General features: G+C 35.7%; 2 protein-coding genes and 1 long non-coding RNA gene across 4 annotated transcripts in view; 2 read left to right on the top strand and 1 right to left on the bottom strand.

The window, feature by feature from the left end:
- Positions 1–5667: 5667 nt before the first annotated feature.
- Positions 5668–10744, top strand: LOC306983771. Its single transcript, XR_013794431.1, has 3 exons — positions 5668–5763; positions 7165–7288; positions 7368–10744. It is a non-coding gene; the product is annotated as an uncharacterized lncRNA (long non-coding RNA).
- Positions 10745–15623: 4879 nt separating this feature from the next.
- LOC307012740 (cytochrome c oxidase subunit 8A, mitochondrial) lies at positions 15624–17672 on the bottom strand. Its single transcript, XM_079639733.1, has 2 exons — positions 17422–17672; positions 15624–16071 (listed from the first exon to the last, which is right to left on the bottom strand). Exons 1-2 carry the CDS (start codon positions 17539–17541, stop codon positions 15961–15963), a joined length of 231 nt encoding a protein of 76 aa, XP_079495859.1. The 5' UTR covers positions 17542–17672; the 3' UTR covers positions 15624–15960.
- A 3486-nt stretch (positions 17673–21158) lies between these two features.
- The window catches only part of btbd7 (BTB (POZ) domain containing 7), a 50265-nt gene continuing 49609 nt past the window's right edge, over positions 21159–21814 (top strand). For both annotated transcript variants that reach the window (XR_013800639.1, XM_079639397.1), the window contains exon 1: positions 21159–21635. The gene's annotated coding sequence lies outside the window, so the exon portion shown is untranslated. The remainder of the gene's footprint in view (positions 21636–21814) is intronic.

Below are 21814 nucleotides of genomic sequence, written 5' to 3'. Positions count from 1 at the left end.
TTAACGCCCAGGCTCCAGCTTGGCATTCGTGATGAAAGAGAGCAAACTGAATGTGATGGTAATAGACATAGATCCACAGCTGTGGGATTGAGGGCCTCTCTTTGTAACCAACCTTCTCTTTCAGTTTGAATATTGAACTTCGATAACCAAGAACATCTTTTGTCTGTCAGACATTAGCTAGGTATCATTTAGACAGATTAGAATTGTGTTTTAAATAAAATTCCAGCACAAAAATAAGTTCTCATTCCTAAATATTATTCTAACTTTAATGTTATAAAATCTCTTGGTTAACACCCTAAATACTAAAAAGTCTTAGGGTTTGTTTACATGACACCGGTTTCAACTAAAAATGGAAAACTTTTGATGCATTTTATCTCAACTGTCTCAGAATGGAACGCACAGGATTGTGTGATATCAAAGGCAGTGAAGGATACATGCGGCATTGAAGGTATCTCAGGAGACAGAAAGTGAAGCTAACATTGAATTCCGACATGCCTTGATGCCTGGCTTCATATCTTGGAATGCATCTCCCGAAAGCAACGTTTTTACTTGTCGCTTTACTTTACTTGTGGCTTGTTTTACACGCCACCTACTGGCATGACAATCTAATTGATACAATCTTTATTTGAAGTATCAAGTTACTATTAAAAGGTTATTTACTTTATTTTGATTCAAATGTTCCACTATGATCGTACTTGTCAAAGGCTTAATAGACATTAGCCGAATCGTTGTCATTTGTAAATAAGATCATATGGGTATTTGAATTGAGATTGCGATTTAACGATTTTTAATGATAAATTGTGCAGCTCTATGAGAAATGTTGCCTTGGCAACTAACTAAAAGTTTTATATTTTATTTTATTTTATTTTAGTTAATGTATATTTTGTTTCAAGTATATGTATTTTTTTATGGTTTTAGTTTTAATTAACAACCCAGCAACATCCTATCATGGCTGAAAGTTTTGGTCAAATCTTTTCAAATACATTTTCAATAATTTTTATTGTTCCAGTGAATATGAATGGCACTCATCCCCCCACATTAAATGTTGCTATATGACCAAATCTGGTCACAATCCATGATCCACTATGGGGAGTGAGGAGGCTTTGAGAATGCTGCCTGTCAGATTAAATCCTTAGACATAGGCCTTGGGGTGGTGATATCCATCCTGCCAGTCACAAAGAAAATAATAAAGGCTTTAAAATAGAACCACGGATCTGTGATACACACAAATAATTGCTGTCAAATAATTGTATAGCTCATTCTATAAATAAACATACACAGCACAATATTAACTATATGTAATCTGTCATTTACTCAGCCTGATGTTGATGACTTTCTTCCTTATGTGGAACACAAAAGAAGATATCTGAAACATTGCGTGGTTTTCTTGCCCATTCAGTTCATATCAATGTGGTCCAAAACAACATTGACTTTCATTGAATGGACAAAATCTGCACAACATTTCAAAATATCTGCTTTTGTGTTCCATAGACGCACCCTTAATGAACTTCTTGACATGCCAATACACAAGACTAGGGTATGTTTACACGTCAACGATGTACTAAAAACAAAATTTTCCTTGTGAGTTTTTTGCACAAAGATGATTGCTGATCAACTTTGTCAAAATGATCCCTGTTCACACGGATCTGCGAAAACGACTAAAAACTCTATATTATGCATGCCAGGCCAGTAGTTAGCAATGTCACTTTGTAATGAAACACTACTATAGACTAAACGCATAATACGGATGCGCATGACGTCACCGTTTTCACAAATTCGCATTTTTGTATTTTACACGGAGATGATAACAGTATAATTTGTGTAAACGAACGGCAAAAAATAAAGATGCCATCTGAAAGTTGTGGTTGGTGGTCAGTTTGTGTGTAAATTTCTGACCAACGGTTTCCACTTTTTATGTAATTTCTAGTGAGAAATTAGTATTGTAGAAATTAAATATATTAGTTTTCACCAAAGCTCTATTTTGTTGTATATCATTAGACAATTACGTTTTGTGAGTTACCTTTGTGCGCAAACACTGCCTGCAAAGTCATTGCCTGATAGGGCATTGAGGCAACAAGTCAAGTGCCTTGTAACTTTTGGACGCAGCCAATTTGCCACTGAATCATTCATTCAAGAGATTTGTTCAGATATGTTGATTCATCCAGTGATGAGTCATTGAAAAACAATTAATTCAAATTAATGAAACATTTAAAAATAGACTGCAGCAAATACTTAGCATTTTATCCGAAAGTGTTTTGTTTAGTTGTCTTTTCAGAATCGTGATCTCTATTTAGATTCTCAATCAATAATCGTGCAGCTCTAATTTCTCATGTTCATTTAGTTTAACTTGAAGTACTAAAATAAATTTTACAAATGCAGCTATTCTAGCCTATCATCATTCGGTCTAAGAAATCCTTCACTGCACTGTTATTGGTTAGCTTAGCACCAATGCTAATTTCTTCTAGATGAGCGATATTGACAAAAAACACACTCTTTTTCCGAGTCATAATGTAATAGTTTCTGAGAACTGAGACCCAGCTGTGAGAGGAGTCGGGAAGCCTGGGGAGGACAGAGAGCATTTGTGATTGTGGTATGAAAGGAAGACAGTGAGTGGGTTTATGCTGCCAGGTGCATCTGGCAGGGTCAATTATGTGACTGATTTACCGCGTCACAGCGCTACACTTGGCTGTGGATAACAGGGCATGAATCACTGTCCTCCAGAGGGGGGTCACCACTTTGAATGAAAACCTGTGTCCACTCTGCATCCCAAGTTTTCGGTTGGTAAGATTTTATGGTAACACTTTACTTGAAGGGGTCTGCATAATACTGACATGACACCTTCATAATCATGACATGACACATGTCATGAATATGAAGGAGGTTTTATGCATGTTTATGACAACTGTCATTAAAGGAGAACTCCGGTCAATTTTAACATTGAGCTAAATTTTTTGTAAATTTGGAGTGCTGTCAATACAGAGAACAACGACAAAAATCGGTGTTGCCTACACTGTGTTATCCTCTTTTTAAAATTTGCACCCTGTTGACTTCAATGGGGTAGGTTTTAAACTTAACCAGTTCTTAGTCTTAACATCCTTGATGTGTCACTACAAGTGCCCAGCCATGTTGAGTGATTCCTTCAGAGTGAACACGGTGAATCTGACTGCAGTAGATGTGAAAGATATTAATAAAAATGATGTTATTTTAGCCAGCGCAAATACCTGTATTTAGTTCCTGTTTTCGGTCGAAGTCCAAAGTAGTCGATTGTCGAGTTCACGCGCATAGGTTTAGTTACCTATGATCACGCGCGTGAACTCGACAATCGACTACTTTCTGAAAGAAGTCTTTTGTATGCTTATACCCAGGCTACATTTCTTTGTAAACAGAAATATTGTAAAAAAAATATTACAATTTAAAATAACGGTTATCTATTTGAATTTTAAAATAAAAGTAATTTATTCATGTGATGGAAAAGCTGGATTCAGTCTCCAGTCTTCAGTGTCACATGACCCTTCAGAAATATTTCTAATATGCTGATTTTCTGCTCAAGAAACATTTCTCGTTATGATCAATGTTGAAAACAGTATTTTTGTGAAAACTGGTCTTTGAATATTAAGTTAAAAATAATAATAAAATATATAAATGCCACTATAGATATTTGCATTCACTTTATGGAACTACTACTGTATGTGAGTGTGTGGGAGAAAGAATGAGACATAGCGGTCTAGTATGGTGCTTCCTACTCCAGCGGTTTACATACTTGCTCAAACTTTGAATCATGTTGTCCTTAAGGTAATTTTCTGGCAGCACTGTCAAGCTCAATGTGTACATGGACTGTTTGTTCCCATACAAAATGAGATATTCCAAAAAACAGGCACTAGTATTAGACACAAGGACATGCACTGGATAAGAATATTGTTATGCTGCAATTTAAATAAATCCTTGAAAATGTAGAGTATGGACACATTAAGTCTTGGAAAGTGAGGCTTGATGTTTCTGCACTAAATCTGGCAGTCAATTACAAACAAATAAACACCAGTAGATGTTTCAAATCTGAGCTTGAGTTAATGCGATGTTGCAAAGCCGAAACCTTAAAATAATTTGATTTCAAAGCTGATTGGTTTTACAAATAAATGGACATGCTAGTAAACCACACATGAATGCTGACAGGCTAATTAAATATTGCAGTAATGTGTAAGCTGACCACAGATTTTATCCAGTCTAACTGAATCAGTCACAAATCTGGTAGCAGTCAGTTTCTCTGCTAATATGAAGGACACTTTGTCCCAGTCATGCTTTTGCCTTGGTCTCATCTCATCTCATTCATTAATCACTGATCATCTCGAGTAGTGCCATCAGCACATGAATGAGGTTGGAGGTTGAAAGACTAATTACACATTAAGGTAATATATATATATATATATATATGCTTTCCTGTAGGTCAAACAGTAGAGCGTTGGCGGGAAAATTGTTTTGAAAAAGTTGCCGTTGGCGGGATTCCCAGGGAAAGCAAGAACTGATAAGAATGTAAAAATATGTACCTTTAAATGCAATGTATGCAATGTAATATATATATATATATATATATATATATATATATATATATATATATATATATATATATATATATATATATATATATATATATATGTGTACAGGTGCTGGTCCTAAAATTTGAATATCATCAAAAAGTGTATTTATTTCAAGAATTCAACTTAACAGGTGAAACTAATATATTATATAGACTCATTACATGCAAAGTGATATATTTCAAGCCTTTATTTGTTATTTTGATGATTATGGCTTACAGCTTATGAAACCCACGAAATCAAAATCCCAGAAAATTAGAATATTTCATGAAATCCCACAGTAATTACAGGTTTTTGAAGAACCAAATGCATCCAAAGCTACAACTGAAATAAGAATATGACTGAAATTTCAGATAATCTTCTTTTTCCTACAATGCAGCCACAACCCCACTTTCATCTATTCAGCCTTTTCTTAGTTACTTATGCATGCAGAAGTCTGACATTTCCAAACAGTAAAAATTGCGAATGCATAAAATCCCCAGCTGTCTTTGATCTAATTAAGCTGAGTTTTCATTCCTCGTTTGTCATTTTGATTCAGTCTATAGCACCCCAGTCAGGCAGAGCCATTGACTGAACTCCACCTTGAAATCAGATGTACCAAACGTGATTGCACACACGTGAGTGATGTGTGAACATCTGCCCATCAGCCATGAAGCATTATACAATTGTTTGTTCTGGTGTTACACCAAATTCTGTGCACGTAATAGGCACTGTTGTCATCCCTAAACCTTCCATCACTACAGCACCTATAAGGTCACATCATTCGGTGCAACATTTGTCCTCAAATCTGATTGGTCAAACAGCGTTCACTGTTTGTATCACTCTGCTTGTCGGTGTTTGCGTGTCTCTTTACTTTATCTGTGCTTTGTTTAAAAACATGTTTTATTTAGTGGCGCCACCAGGGGGTGGCCGTGGCCACCCTTGGCCGACTCCTGGCCACCCCACTGGCCACCCCACTGGTCAGTATAAATTTTAGTAGCATCAGTTATGCATTTCATCCCTAATGCACAGCCAGGTAGGCAAGCTGATCTAGACTTTCGATCGCACACAGTAGCCCGCCCCTCCCCCGCCCCTCCGTACATGCCGCTGTTGCGCGCTCAGACAGCAACAGCTCAGCGCGTGCCCGTCGGTCAACAATTTTAAAAGAAGTTAAGAAAGAAGACGAAGACTACCAGTAAGTAAATAAGTAAAAAATATTCTTTAGTAAAAGAAGACGGGGAATTATGTGTCGTGACTTGCTTTTTAAGTGCCAAATGGTTACAGTATACTGTTACAACAGCTTTTTGATGCGTCTTTGACACGTTTTGACAAGAGTTACCTAGCTAACGTCGTTAGCTGGTGCATGTATATGTGTACCGGAGTTTAAATAATGCTGTTAAATTCATGCATTAATTGGGAAAACTCGACATTGGCTGTTGCATCACTCGCATTTGTGTGCTTGATATCGCGGGCGGAGCTACGTCACCACCAGCAGAGCCTCACATCTCTCGCTGCTGGTAAGTCGCATCAATAAGAGCTGCGTCATAAAAACAGAGTTTAGATTGTTTTCAAGTGCAAGGTTGGACTTTATAAACTACACACAAGTTTACTTCATGTGTCTGTTAGTTCCTAGTTCTGTCAGTCGAGTCATATGTGTTATTTGCAATGATGAAATGGAGTGTGTGTATGTATTAACCTGCTTGTGAACTCTGTTTATTTCATTTAAGAAATTCATGCAACGTGATGCACTGTCCGTTAAATATAACACAATAAACCAAAGTATATCAGTAGGAGTTTCCTTTAGTCTTTCTGATAGTTTTCTTCAGGCCGGTTTACTACAACAGTAGAATAAAATTCTGAAATTATGGTTTATTGTTTTGGTGTGCCACCCCAAGATTTTAAGTGATCCCATCTGGCCACCCCTATGAAAAATTTCTGGAGGCGCCACTGTAGTGCGTCATTGAATCCTTTACTTAACCAATTTGATTTAAAAAAAATTATCATTCAGAAACAAAACTTTACATTTAGGCTACCTTTAGTCATTTAGCGGACGCATTTTTCCAAAGCAACTTACAAACGAGGAACACAAACAAGTCTTAGTGAGTGAATCCTTATTCTTGTCTTTGCGAGTGAATCCAATTTATTCAAAAACACTGTCTGTATCTGAAATCATCCCCTACACTCCTTACCATGACGGCAGACCGAGGCTCCGAGCCAGTTGCTTACTACATGAATGAGTGAATGAAATGAGTGAGTGAATTTGGACACTGAGGAGTGCCGTGGAAGTGCTACTGCTGATGCCATATTCTGGCGAGGCCTCATTCATGAAACACGAGCAGAACAAAAACATTTTCGTTCGTAAAGCCTTTCTGAAGTAAATTTTCAGATTCATAAAAATGTTCATATCAAAATGTTAGTTGGTATGAAAGAAATGTACACCTGCTCCCTACCACGTGTAAATGGTGCGTAAAACATTCGAACATTCTGTGTTCTTTTAGGCAAACTAATGACACTGCATTTGATGCATATGTAGCATAATAATATTTCACAAGTATTGTCTTTTTGTCCTTGTCTTTTTTTCTTTTTTTTTTTTTAGCTGAGAGATGAAAACTGGGTAAAACGCAGCGTTCGAAACCGTCACTTTTTACCCAACCATCAAATCACAGTGGAAGAGAGGCGGGACAAATACTACATATACCAACCATTCTTCTTGTACAATGGTAAATGGACTGCATTTATATAGCGCTTTAGCAGACCCATGGCCACCAAAGTGCTTTACATATTACCTCATATTCACAGACCGACGGCGGTGTCAGCCATCCAGCTCGTCGGGAGCAGCTGGGGTTAGGCGTCTTGCTCATGGACACCTCGACAAGTCATGGACCAACCTTGGTCAGGTGGAACCAGGGATAGAACCACCAACTTTCCAGTTTGTAGACAACCTACATGAACCACTGAGCCACTGCCGCCCAATGACTGAACAACAATGGAGAATTAATATTGCTGGTTACTGCATTTTTATATTCAGTAATATTCTTCAAAATCTGATAATAGTAACACATTACTGCCATAGATATTCCAAATCATAGCAACCAAAGCATCTCGGCTGGAAAAACGTTCTGCCTCCAAAGCACTCTCAAGCACCACCAGCTGGCCGCTTTTCATAAGAGAACCAGGCATTTTTTCAGCTTGATCAAACGCTTTGGTGGATGCATGTTGATTGAATATTTATTGTTAGGCATATGGCATATTACTCTCTTTTGCATTTATGCAATATAATGGAGCCAACCCTAGAAGGGAGTCCAGAAGATTCCACAGCGTTCCTGGACACGTCATTTGCATAGTTGTAATTCATTGGCGGGAATTATGCTCTTTACGAATTGGAATTCATTAACATACAGGTACACACGTTTAACTATCAAATCTGATGTTTACGAAGCGTTTGTGAATCCGGAGTTGAGTTTTTGGCAAGGTCCGTTTTACGTGCAAATTACTCCAAATTTACTCATATATTTACAAAAGTTTCCTGAATAAAGCCCATTGTGAGACAATTATTGAATCATTCACACAACATATTCTCCAAAAGAAGAAGAAGAAGATGATAATGAAATGAAGAAATTCATAAATTAAACACCGTGTGTTGCTCAGGGATTCGAAGATTAATTATATTTTTGACATTATTTAGACTTTTAGTTTCATCGGCATCGTAAAAATACAAAAAACATATACTATAGGCCTACATTATTGGGTCTAAAATATTAACTTCTTGTATATTGAACTGTTGGGGGGGAACAAAACAAACAAAAAAACATGGTCTGTGTTGCAGTTGTGTTATTGGTCTGAATATCAGTAAATGTTAATGTTGTCTTTTATTTGCTGATCTGAGCCACAATTTAAGCAATTCATCCTAAATTCATTCTCAGATAAGGGACAATACGGTTTTGTTTCTGCAAGTCACAGGGTCACTGTTAAATGCAGCTTTGGCAAAAATGTAGCACAAGGTGCTCTTTAACAGATGTTCTCATCAAGCAGAAAATAATTGCCAACAAAAGGCTCTTGATCCAAAAATAACACACCATCCTGTAGTGACATTGTGGTTAAGGCTTGAACAAGTTAGAGAAATGGCACTGCTGTCTTTTACACAAAGGCTCCATCTGCTGGGGGCATTGAAACACCAAGTGATCTGGATGAATACCCTTAAAATGCCATACTTTTGCTGTCTTTATGCTGATTTATGTTGACCACCGGCTGTTTAACTTTTCTAACAAAAAGAACATGTGTGACTTTGCAACATGTTTAATTTCGAAGCCTCTTTGAATGGATTTGATTCGTCAGCTTTTTCATATCACAAAGCTACGTGTAGCCTTTAGCAAACCCAGCAGTGAGTTCAGTGAAATGTTGATAATAGCATTTATCTCTCTTGTGAAGCTGAGATAATGGCAATGCAGTTTCAGCAATGATTTTTCCCCCCCTTACAAGTCTTCATGCTGACTTTAAATTATAAGAAACAAAAGTAGGCTTGTAAGAGAGGAAGATGAGAATAACACAAAAGGAGATTCTGTTTTTAAAAAATACTCTGGGCTTACTTATTTTTATACTGGTCATAACTGAGATTTGTGTCTATATTTATGAAACTTTTAGATGACTATTTTTAGTTTGAAAGTAGAGGCCTACAATGAAAAAATGGCTTGATGCATTATTCATTTGGCTAAATTTAGAGGGGCTGTATTAAAACAGGGCACTCAGCTACGGTCTGATGCTGCTGTGTTCTGGGTTGGACAGGATTCCAATCTATTTATTCTGTGCCCTGTGTGCTATTAATAATCTGCCACTCGAGTCGGATGTGATAGTGACTTGTTTGGGGAACGACCCTAAATATATGGATGTGGTTCATTTAGGGCTATGCCTGTCTGTGTGTTTGGTTTGGGTGTGTGTGTTTGTGTGTGTGTGTTACATAAATTCTTCATAATGCTACACTGTCTTGACTTGACAGTCAAAAAAAATTGTTAATTTCAAGACATGCACAAGATATTTTTTAAAACATTCATTAAAATATCTAATTAAATAGCTCATTTTTCTTTATAGTCTAACTGGTGGTATACATTTAATCACATTCTAGCTAAACTTCCTGATAGGTGTAGATTCAGCATATAAATTCACCAACCTTTTACATGTATTCATTAATTTATTGTTTGTTTGTCTGTCTGTCATCTAGGGGGAAATCTTAGAGCAATGCAACCATGTTGCATGTTACTGAATTTATTGTTCTTAAACGGGTCATGACATGGATTATTTTATTATTTTAATAAGTTCCTTGAGTTTCACTTACAATGTTAATAAAGTTTTATGCATAAACACACACACACAGTCAAAAGTTTGGAAACAGTACTATTTTTAATGCTTGTAAAAGAAGTATTTTATGCTCATCAAGTCTGCATTTATTTGATCAAAAATACAGAAAAAAAATGCAAAATTGTGAAATATTATTATACAGTTTTCTATTTGGAATATACAAAAAAATGCTTTCCATATTAGTCAAAAGTAAATTAGACTTATGTCATAACCTCTTTAAATTAGCATTATATTTTGAAATGTTTATATTTACATGTATTTTATATTTTATAAACATTGGTCACATCGATCCCTATTGATTTAAATAAGCTGCCTTGTGTTCATGGTTTCATTCACTAGCAGTGTTACACCACAAGAGAGCACTAAATCAGTGCACACTTAATGTTTGCTATTTTCACTACTTAAACCATACATTTCTGAAGTTTCTAGTATATTCAGAATATTATTTGTTTGTTAATATCTTCTTAGTATTAAAATTCCTACTAATATGGCTTAATGTGTGTGTTTTCTTTGTATTAAGAATTTGAATGAGCTCATATCTTTAATGCATTTTTAGTTCAGTTATCTCCTTTCTAGAGTCAAACTGTTGATGTCTTAAAAAATATATATATAATTTTAGCTGTTTTTATTTTTGATATGTTTTCATTACCAAACTTTTTCTGCTCAAAAATATTACTTACGCCTTTTAGGTCTTTATTTCATAATCAAATTAAATGTTGTTTTCACAGATATGTAATATATGTAAACAAAAACAGGGTGGAAAATAGTCTTGTGAAGGCATAACAAAAAATAAAATAATAATCATGAACATTTAATTAAATGTCAAAAGAGTGTGGGAAAGTGTGTGCCTTATGACACCTTAACTGTATGTGCATCCTCATAGCAAACAGATACAAACACACACACCCCTCAGAGAGCATTTTGCCTAGAGCTCACTTATTTATCATACACACATGCTGCACACACACACATACTCACACACAACTGGTGTCACGTATCTTCAATCTTACTCATCCTTGCCTTAAGGTAACGTGTTTAAAGCTCTGTGGTCACATTTAACCCTGATCACTGTCTATTTACATTATTGAGAATTAATTTGTAGTGTAATGCATGAATGCACAATCCTGGATATGAAATAATTCAAGTCCTTTTGCAATTGTTTTATGTATTATTATTAAACAGAAATGCTGTTAGTCTAAAGCAGACAACTGCAGCTAGACAGTCCTGCACAGTCTTATGTGACCAGGAGGGAAAGAACATTCTGTCCCGAGTTGTGGGAATATCAGGAAACAATGTTTGCTCTAGAGACAGTATTGCCGCTATTTACATGATAATCTTTGAGAGATCAGCTGCAGCATGCCAAAAACAGAAGGAAGCATAATTCTGTTTTGTTTTTTTTCAGTATACATTAGGTGCACGTAATTAAATCATTCTAAAATGAATTAAATATATACACCAGCATCACTCGTCACACTTTTAATCTTTGTACGCTATAGCATCTGAAAAGCAACAGGAAACACATGGGTTAGTAATGGGTAATCTGCTAATGATAATAAAGCTCTACTTGACTTTCCATAATCAACAGAGCCTAACAAAATAAGCAGTGTGTTTCTCTGGGGCAATTAGCTACAGGTCTCACAGTACTTGGGGGGTCTGGTTGTTCTGGATGCAAAATTGAAGACACTGGGATGAGTGACACTATTAAGCCCGGGGCATCACTAAAATGTACGTATTATAATTATACAGTCAAGCTGCTGCTTTAGTTATCTACACCCTGTGCAGGCAAAAAGTTGCAAATTACATTACTAAAGGGGGTAATATTTACATAAATAAAAAATAGGGTATATAGACTATTGAATTATATAATTTAGGCCTATAAATTATTGCTCATTTAACAAAAGTTAGGGTAACAGTATAAAATTTAAACATTTATATAAACACAACAACAGCAACCGTGACGAGAATGAATCATAATTATTGTGAATTGTTATTGAATAATTTTTTGTGAATCTATTCATTGAGAGGAACATTTGGGATGAACCGATTCACAGAATGTATCGGACTTTCCATTGCTACATATAGAAGAGAAGACCGTTTATCATAAACCGATTCACTAGAATAAATCAGACTTTCCAAAGATATGTGACAAGAGAGGTCCATTTAGGATGAACCAATTTACTAAATTTACTAAATTCATACTAAAATGAATCAAATTTTCCATTGCTATAGGAGAACCATTTTTAGACAAATTAATCACACTAGTTAGCCTACATATGAGAGAGAAAGAGTTCTGCGTTTGATTATTCCCTTAACTTAATTAAAACAGTGATAATGTAAAGTAGCGAGAAAGCTAAACTGTTATCACAATCGCTGTTGTAAATGTAACTAAGTTAACAGCATCTTTAGTTTTAGTTAGTCAATACCCAAGTAGGACCCAGAACGTTATATTAAATGATGAAAAACTATGATGTACCAGCAATACTGACCAGATTAGGTTATTTTGTTATATTTATTAAGACTTAGAAACGCATATTGCTTCCTTTATGAAGATTTGAGAAAATAAACTCAACATTCCTGCTGTTCTGGAAAAATAAACAAACAATGGGGATTCTAAAGTGCTCGAGACAAGGGTCACTATAGCCTGTAGAAAATGGATGCATACTTAGCAACTCATTTTAATGACTAATTGAGTCCCATGTCGAAATATTAACAACCACTTAACACGCGTATCATTGGAGTGCTGTATTTATTGCTGATATTAACCCATTGGTTGACCAGGGTTGTTTTCTTAAAGGTATAGAGCTGCCTCATGTTCCACATGCTTAGGTCGTATGGACCTTATGGATACCCATGTGCAATGTCCTGCCTGTCTAGGCATCGGACATCTAAGGGAGGCTTTAACTGACCCTTGCTCAGAATGTAATTTGATGCCTTTGGAGGTTAAGCAACCAAGGTTGGCAAAATTTGACTCAGACTAGTAGCAAGCGCTCAGCTAGGAAAACTAAAGGGCCTACAAGGACCCCGGATGCATCACTATCCCACCAGGTAGCTAAGCGATCCAATGCTGTGCATGGCATTCAGGCTTTGTTGGCAATCTGTGCTTAACCCCTTGTTGACCAGGTTCGAACCAGCAGCTGAATGTTCTAGGGATGAACTGGACACATTATCTCTGGCAGCCTCAGATTCATTAGCCGTTGATGAGGAGGACCGTTATACACCCTTGGAGGAGACTTCTGCTGTGCATGCTCAGTCTCAGCACTTTAGTGATTAGATCCCCTTCCTATATCAGAAGGGGAGCGAAATCTGATCGGCTTATTTTTTACATGCTTGCAGAGAGAGGCTTGCCAAAACAAAGTTACTGGGTTGTCACATTTCATGTTTTTTGGGTTGGCAGAAGCACTGGGAACCCGATTAGCACTTAAAAATGGAAAAATCAGATTTTCATGACATGTCCCCTTTAAGGGAGCTGTACCGTCTAAAGCCACCAGTACAACAACCTTATTCAAGGAGGAACGTTAGCTATATATTTTCTGTCAAAGGGTTCATTAATAGAAGTGTGGCTGGTATGATGTCTTTAGCAAGCTAGCAGACTAGCTCATTTGTTATGAATGAAGATTAACATTGTTAAGTAAAAACAAGTCTTGAAAACACATTAGCAGCTTGGTGTGGCAGGCGGGAGTAGGCAATGCCTTTCCTACTTTATTTAATGACTGCTCACAGTTAACTAGGCTAAGTTTCATACCTGCAGATGCTTCCTCAGATTCGACATTGAAACCTTTGATGTCAATAGCATTTTAGTTGGCAAACATATTTTGCACTGAACTGTTATATTTGCACCCTTTTCTGATATCTGGATGAAATTATTTTTTCAGCACTTGAATGAATTGTTATCACTTGCCATGGTGGCAACTCTCAGACAGGGTGTTGCTTAATACAACTTTGTAATATATTGTAATTCTTCTTCAGGCACTTCAGATAGCCAGCTAACAGGGAACGTTCTCAGAACGTTGGCTAATGTTCTGGCAATGTTCTTTAAAATTTATTAACAAAAATTCTCCAGTAATGTTAATAGAATGTTCTTTCAAAGTTATCTGGTCTTATTGTTGTTGTTTTTTTTAATTGAATGATCATCAAACATGTTTAAATTTTAGCCAACTACTTGTTTCCAACTGTTTCTAATGTTTGCAAAAATATAAAAATAAAATGTTTAATTAACATTTGCATAACTAAGAACTGGAGGTTTGGAATGATCAGAGAACATTCAGATTTGTCGTTTTTATTTAATATGAACATTAGCAAATCATTCTTGGAAAATGTTTTTGTTAGTTATGTGGCTAACATTTAAAAAAGGCCTGTACATGTGAACAGCATCATGATTAAAAACAAAAAAAAAACTAAAACGTTATGACCGTCTTTAGCCTATCACATAATGAGGTTTCCTTTGCTCCGAAGAGGGCTGAAACACTCATGGACAAACATTGACCGTATCATGTTAGTGTTTGGGATGTTATCAAGCACATACATCAGTGTTCTGTGTAGTTTCCTCAAGTATACAGACCTTTCGAGATGCTCAATGTGGGTGGTAGCTTGCCATTTAGCCAGCAGCGATCACCTTGCAACTCTACTGAAGCTTAGCAGAGATGAGTCAATACCTGAATGGGAGACTCCTGGGTAAACCTGGGTGTTATTTGGAGTCCGGGACGGCCGATTATTTAAAATTGGAATTTCTCTTAAATTAAAAATCTTTGGGAACTTTTGGGATTTTGTAAGTACACATTGCAGGAAATATATCACACAAGTGATTTTTGGATATTTTATTACAAAATTCTTACATATTGTACCTTTAAGTAGAAAGGTTTAAAGGGGTTTCAGTGATTAATAATCAGTATATAACCTGACGAAAATATATTTATTCAATGTTATCCATTATATTTAATCTGCAACAACAATAGCAAGATATGTATTTTTTGTAAAGATATGTTTGGTCATTAACTTTTAAATGCATTATTATGCAAATTGAAAACTCATGAGAAGAGTCTCACATGAAAGACCTACGACGGGCAGATCAACATGCTACTACTGTACATTTCTCTCCGAAATAGTAGGAAATTAAATTAAATTGAACTTGGAGGATTTTAACTGCAGTTTCAATGGTGACAGGATGCATGTAACTAAGCGGCAGAGCTTCCGGTAAAGTTATGATGAAGTAGTATGTCCCAAAGCTTGTCTACTCTTCTGCTACACACTCAAAAGTACTTTTTATTTACAAAAAGAGTACATACTTTTAGGAAGTAGTAGGCTATAAGTAGTTGAATTGTAGTCGCATTGTAATTGTAGTCGACCCTCCCTTCAGAACGTCTCCAAAGCCACGCCTCCTCCAAAAGACATGAACGCTCAGCAGAGTCTACAAAGCATCACGAGTGGCGGCGTTAAATTACTCATGTCTCAAAGCACATAACATTACAATCATAATGAATGTAAACAACTTACAAAGCTCTTACTTGTACCACCTGACTGCCGCAGATTCATTTTGGCATTGATAGTGTTGACGTAGAAACGCAAAAATCCGAGGAATGATTAAAAGAATTTGCCTTTGATGCAATTATATATATTCCGTGTATACTTCTAAACAATGCACCCAAGCCAAGAACATTTATCACAGTGAAACACAAGTTGAAAAACAGTTATATCAATCAAAACAGGTGGTTTTAAAAAAAGACTTTATTACAGGAAAACAAGCAGTCATTTTGCATGAAGTAAGGGCCATTGCTTACAATGACATTAAGGGCCACAGTCCTAAGGCATTAAACACCATGAAATTATATTTCTTATTAGATTCAAATGGGGCCTTTTCTTCCTCTCAAACAATTGTTTAACTGTTTTATTTTATTATTGGATAATGTTATTAATGTATTGTTGTACATAATATTATTAAATGACTTGTGATGTTGCTCATGATGTTGTATGTTATAAAGATCACTGGAGGTGAATAATGCTTTAGAGGCAGCCAGGTCTGTCTGTGTACACCAGTGTGCTTTCTTCAGGATGGTGGGGGTTTTGCTCTCTGACGATATTCTGGGATGTGGTGCAGAATCCACCCGGCAGGGGCCAGGAGGGCAACGGCAAACACAGACATAATCAAGAAACTTTGCTGCAGAAAAACACAGGAATACACACATGAAATTGAACAGCTTTACAGAATTTTCACCACTATTTAATTCAAAAACAGTAGTATTGTGAAATAATATTATTAAACTGTTGTCTATTTTTATATATTTTAAAATGTTATTCCTGTGATGGCAAAACTGTATTTTCAGCAGCCAATACTCTACGCTGTATTTTTTTAAACAATTATCTCAACTTTTGGAAGTAAAACTAAAAAAAGAAACTATAAATATAATGAGTTGAGTACATTATTATCAATGTTGAAAACAGTTGTGCTGAGTGATATTTACAAAAGAAAAACAGAATTCTTTAAAAAATAGAAAGTTCAAAAGAACAGCGTTTATTTGAAACAGAAATATTTTTTAAATCTGCACTGTCATTTTTTTTATTTAAATGCATCCTATATGGCTGAATAAAGTAAATAGTATTTTAAATAGTACTGACCCCATATACGATGTATATATTATATGCCTATATAAAAATGCCTAATTCATTCAAATGCCTCATTCATATATCTATATCTAATTATCTGAAATAAATGTGATGTTTTAAATGTTTTAAACTTGATTTGACATTGTAACTCTGTTCTTGTCCAAACACAAGGATTTTGTTCTCCAATACATCCGAGTCATCCGAGCTAATCCCACATTCAAAATATTTGTAAGCCTTTTTCCAAAATGTACGCAATTCAATTAATAGTAATATACATCAAATTAAATAGAATAATCCTTACATATTATTCATATTATTAATTAAATGAGTAAAAAACATTAGACATTTTGTCTACACATTTTGTGTAGATCTTAATGGAACAAGGGAAAAGACCATTTAGTTTTATTTAAAAAAAAATATTTTCATGATTTGTTATCACAACTTTTTATCTTTTGTCAAATCAACTTGATAACTAATGTGTGAAGATAACATACTATTTTGGGTTTCTGTTTATTAAACCATTCTTCTTCATTGTATTAACTCAAATTTTTATTGCAACAAACTCAAAATTTGAAGGCAACAAGGTCTTGCTTTTTTTAGTTAAACCAAAATTTTTTTTACAGTGTGTGATTCTTATTCAGAGATGTGAGGGGGGATAAAATGTGGTTAAATTTAAGTTTAAGATTCATAGATTTTTTTTTTATTAAGTTCTTTTACTCATTTAATATTCTTAATTCATAATATGAACGGATTTTTTAATTCAATTTGATGAAATGTTAATTGAAATGCATAAATCTTAAAAAAAAAAAAATGTTGAGTGCATTATCTCCATTGACCTCAGTTAACTTTGACTGATGCCGTGAATCTTTGCAACCTTTTAGGATTTTGTAATGGTTTCACTCACCCCAGGTCCGATCTTGCTCTTGGCTGGCTTGCTGTAGATGCTGGAGTTCCGTTTCTGGACAATATCCCTCGCCCTGCTGACTGTCACTGGCTGCACAGATCCCCTCAGAAAGGCCAGCATCCTTCCAGCTGTATGGGTCAGCACCAGTAAGTCTGGATGCGGTCTGAGAGAGAGAGAGAGGTTAAGGGAGAAGGAAAGAGGGGATGTTCACTGAGTTTCCTGCCTCGGGACTGCTGAAGAGAAAATAGATGTATCCTGTCATATAATGGACTTTATCTTCTAAATCCAGCCCACTCTTTGGGAGGGGCCTGGACAATACGAACCCCATCAACTTTTCTTTAATGCCCCTTTCAACAAGATATGAAATGAAGCAGTAGCATATAACCTCATTATTCATCAAAGAACCAAACGCCATTTATTTGCCCCTAAAGAAAAAGTACGAAAGTTGACTAAGCTCATTCTCAGTATGCTTGTCTGATATTAAGTCCTGGTTTTCCTTACATTTTTTGCATCTACAGTAAACGAGAGCAAAACTGAGGTTTTTGGTACCTCGGGTGTTTTTGTTACTCCTGGTGGTGAGATTTGGTCCCCTATGTAAAACACTCTTGGGTGTTATTTTTGATTCTGCTCTTAAATTTGATGAACAGAGAAATGCTAGTTAAATCTAGTTTTTTCCAATTAAGATTATTATCTAAAGGCTAAGAGTTTTTTAACATTTGCAGAGTTTGAGAGAGTGATCCATTCATTCATTTCATCTAGACTTGACTATTGTAATTCTCTTTACATTGGAATGAATAAAATCCAATATTAGTCGTCTTCAGAATGCAGCAGCCAGACTTTTGACTGGCATAAGGAAGTTTGATCATGTTTCCCCAATACTGCGTTCATTGCACTGGCTGCCAGTTTGTTACAGAATTTATTTTAAAATTCTGCTTTTTGTTTTTAAAGCCATGAATGGATTAGCTCTCTGATCTTTCGAAATGAAATAACTCTGCTAGGTCATTGAGGTCATCTCAACAAAGACTGTTGACGGTACCGAGATCTAGACTTAAGACGAGAGGTGACCGTGCATTTTCTGTTGTTGGTCCAAAATTGTGGAATAGTCTTCCTCTATCCTTAAGACTATCCACAGAGTCTATTTTTAAATCTATAAGTTAAAAACCTACCTCTTTTCACAGGCTTACAACTGTCCTTGATTTAAATGTTGAATTTTCAAATTGGTGTTTCCGATGTAAACTCCCTTTATCATTTGTTTTGCGATCTTGTTTTTTAGATATGTATCCTGTTGTACAACACAATGGCCAACTACTGTTGATTTTATTGTGCTATATAAATAAAAGTTGATTGATTGATTGATTGATTGATTGATTGATTGATTGATTGATTGATTGATTGATTGATTGATTGATTGATTGATTGATTGATTGATTGATTGATTGATTGATTGATTGATTGATTGATTGATTGATTGATTGATTGATTGATTGATTGATTGATTGATTGATTGATTGATTGATTGAGTGAGTGAGTGATTGATTGATTGATAAATTGATTGACATATTATTGTCCTTGATTTACATCAACTCGGACCTAACCCATAAAATTATAAAAAGTTCTTCTTAACCTTATAGACAACCAAAGCACATTTGGCTCATAATATATTTCACAGATCGCAACTATGTTTTCTTCTACAATTACTGTCTTGTGTGATTTACACCATGGTTTGCAGCCGCTGTTTGACAGCATGTGAGTTCACAGGAACATAGGTAGCCGAGAAACACCTGGCTCTCTGCTTAGTGTGCATTTAGGGCTGTGTCCAGTACAAAGAGTTACAAATTACAAGAGATCTGATTAGAGAGCAGATTAAAGGGAGATAAAAGTGCAGAAAGTAGTGCAGCTGGCTGTGTGTTCTGTCAGCTGTCGGTACGGCCTGTGGTATTGCACCTCATTCACGCTGGTGATCACATTACAGAGGCTTGTCTTTCATGTTAGAACACCGCTTGCCATTCAACACTTCCACAGTTTGTCCACAGTGGGTACACCCTACTCTTTGTTTGGTTTATGTACTGGGTGTGAGCAATCATTTTGTGTCCTGTTATTATGCTATTTTGATATCTTCTGTGGAAAGAAGAAATTGTGGCTGAGGATTTTTTTCCCCTCCCAAAACCATTAAACCTAGTGATCTGAAACTAGGGGGGGAAACATACTGAACAAGGTAGCTTTTTGAAATCATAATCTCCATACCAACCTTTGTTGGTGATAATGAGAGGTGTGTATAACGTTTTTGAAATGACAAAAATTAATTTAATCAACATTTTCATAAATTATGAATGTCATAAAGATTTATGAAAAATTGGGCCATCATTTGAAGTCACCTGGTAGACATATAGTTCAATAATGTGGTGTTGTCGCCACCCAAAGTAAAAAGGCCTGATGAGTGAATAAACATATTATATTATATTATATTATATTATATTATATTATATATTAAAGGGTGGTATAATGCCCTTTTCACAAGATGTAAAATAAGTATTTGAAGTCCCCATAGTGTGTATGTGAAGTTTTACCTCAAAATACCCCATAGATATTTTTTATATAGCATGTTAAAGTTGTCACTTTTTGAGGGTGAGCAAAAACGCACCGTTTTTGTGTCTGTCCCTTTAAATGCAAATGAGCTGCTGCTGCCTTTCAAGAAGAGGGCGGAGCTTCAACAGCTCGTGTCCTTTTACCTCACACGCATGCACTGACAATTTCAAAAACTTTTTATGTTCAAACCGAAGTCAGAAAGATGGAGAGACTCATTTCTGAATACTCAAAACATTTCTGAATGGTTAGTTGGTGAATGTATGTAGTTTATGTGTAGTTATCTTCTAGTCATTGATTAGCATATTTTGTCTTGATAATCAAATCGTGTTCCGGGGGCGGGAATTATGTTAATTTTAGGGTTCGTGGTGTCACTAACCCGGGAGGAATGTCGTGTAGTTCAACCAGCCGTTTGTTGTAGTCCTTAAAAAGCAATGGACTAGTTGATTTTTAAGGACTAAAACAAACGGCTGGTTGGAACTACACGATATTCCTCCCGGGTTAGTGACACTCAAGGTTCAAAGCAAAGGGAGATATTTTCTTTGAAAGAAATTGAGAAAAAGAAAATATCTCCCTTTGCTTTTAACTTTGAGTGTTGTAACTTTGCAGATGTTGTTTATGCTCAAACAGCAACATTACACACTAACTAAAGTTAATAAAGTGAAATCATATTCAACCACCCCTTTAAGAATTAGTAAGAATTATTATATTAGAATAATATAGAATTAATTTAATAGAATAGAATACTAGAATAGAATAGAATAGATCTCTCTCTCTCTCTCTCACACACACACACACACACACACACACACACACACACACACACACACACACACACACACACACACACACACACACACACATAATAGATTGTTATTATTATTATAAGTTTATATTATAACATATAATTATAATATTATTATTATATAGCTAAAATATATTATTATAACAGAACATCATTTATTTGTAATAAAACCGTGTCTTTACTGTCTCCTTTGATTGATTTAAGAATTCATAAAAATACTAATTTATTTAAATATTCTTACTTAACCCCAAACTTTTAAACAATAATGTATTAATTAATATATAAAAAACCGCTTTACTACATTTCGACACTGTATTGTGTATTTATTTGGCCCATAGGTCCAACCAACACAGAAGGTTGATTGGACCTTTTTGCTGTGTGCCTCATCTGAGCTCGAGCAGATAGATGGCGTAGCGACATTGCTAACCGATTCCTGAAGCTTAGCCCTCCCCTCATTGTTTTACTGAATAAGAGGAGGATACAACACTACATGTAATATTTGCTCACGGGAAACTGAAAGCGAAGAGCACAGACTCTAATTGAGCTGTTTTGTTGTTGAACGAGGCATTAAAAGCGAGTAATGTAGGACGGATGGTGTAACGTAAAAGTACTAGCAGCCTGCTAGCGCGTCATATATGTGTTTGTATGTGTGTATGTGTGTGTGAACCTGGGACGCGCAGAGGCTTTTTTTTTTTTACTCAATAACACTACGAAAGAAAAGTGCGAGCGAATTTGCTCGGCTAAGCAAATATCAGAAGTCGCTGGCTTGGATTTTGGCTCGTTTTATGAGCAAGAAGAGAAGAGTGGAGCAGTAAACTTGACTCAGGTAGGGCATTTTTTCTCCTTTTTTGCTTTGCTTGCTAATCTGCCATGGCGAGCTGCTGAATTAGCTACATTTACAGTTATGCCTTGTGTATTAAAACCACTACAGTCCTTGACTGTTTATGCGTAATGGTGGTTCTTATAACCTGCTAAACTTCATATAGTAACATATTTCACTCTTCC

This window comes from Phoxinus phoxinus (assembly GCF_949152265.1).
Source record: "Phoxinus phoxinus genome assembly, chromosome: 16".
Taxonomy (NCBI): Eukaryota; Metazoa; Chordata; class Actinopteri; order Cypriniformes; family Leuciscidae; genus Phoxinus; species Phoxinus phoxinus.
The sequence above is the reverse complement of the archived record's forward strand: the minus strand, read 5'-3'. Positions and strand labels throughout refer to the sequence as shown.

What these genes read in the sequence shown, in the direction of transcription:
- LOC307012740 (XM_079639733.1), bottom strand. Translation starts at nt 17,541, where the DNA reads ATGCTGGCCTTTCTGAGGGGATCTGTGCAGCCAGTGACAGTCAGCAGG. An exon ending in AGAGCAAGATCGGACCTGGG is followed by an intron (nt 16,072 to 17,421) that starts GTGAGTGAAACC and finishes GTTTTTCTGCAG; the next exon opens with CAAAGTTTCTTGATTATGTC.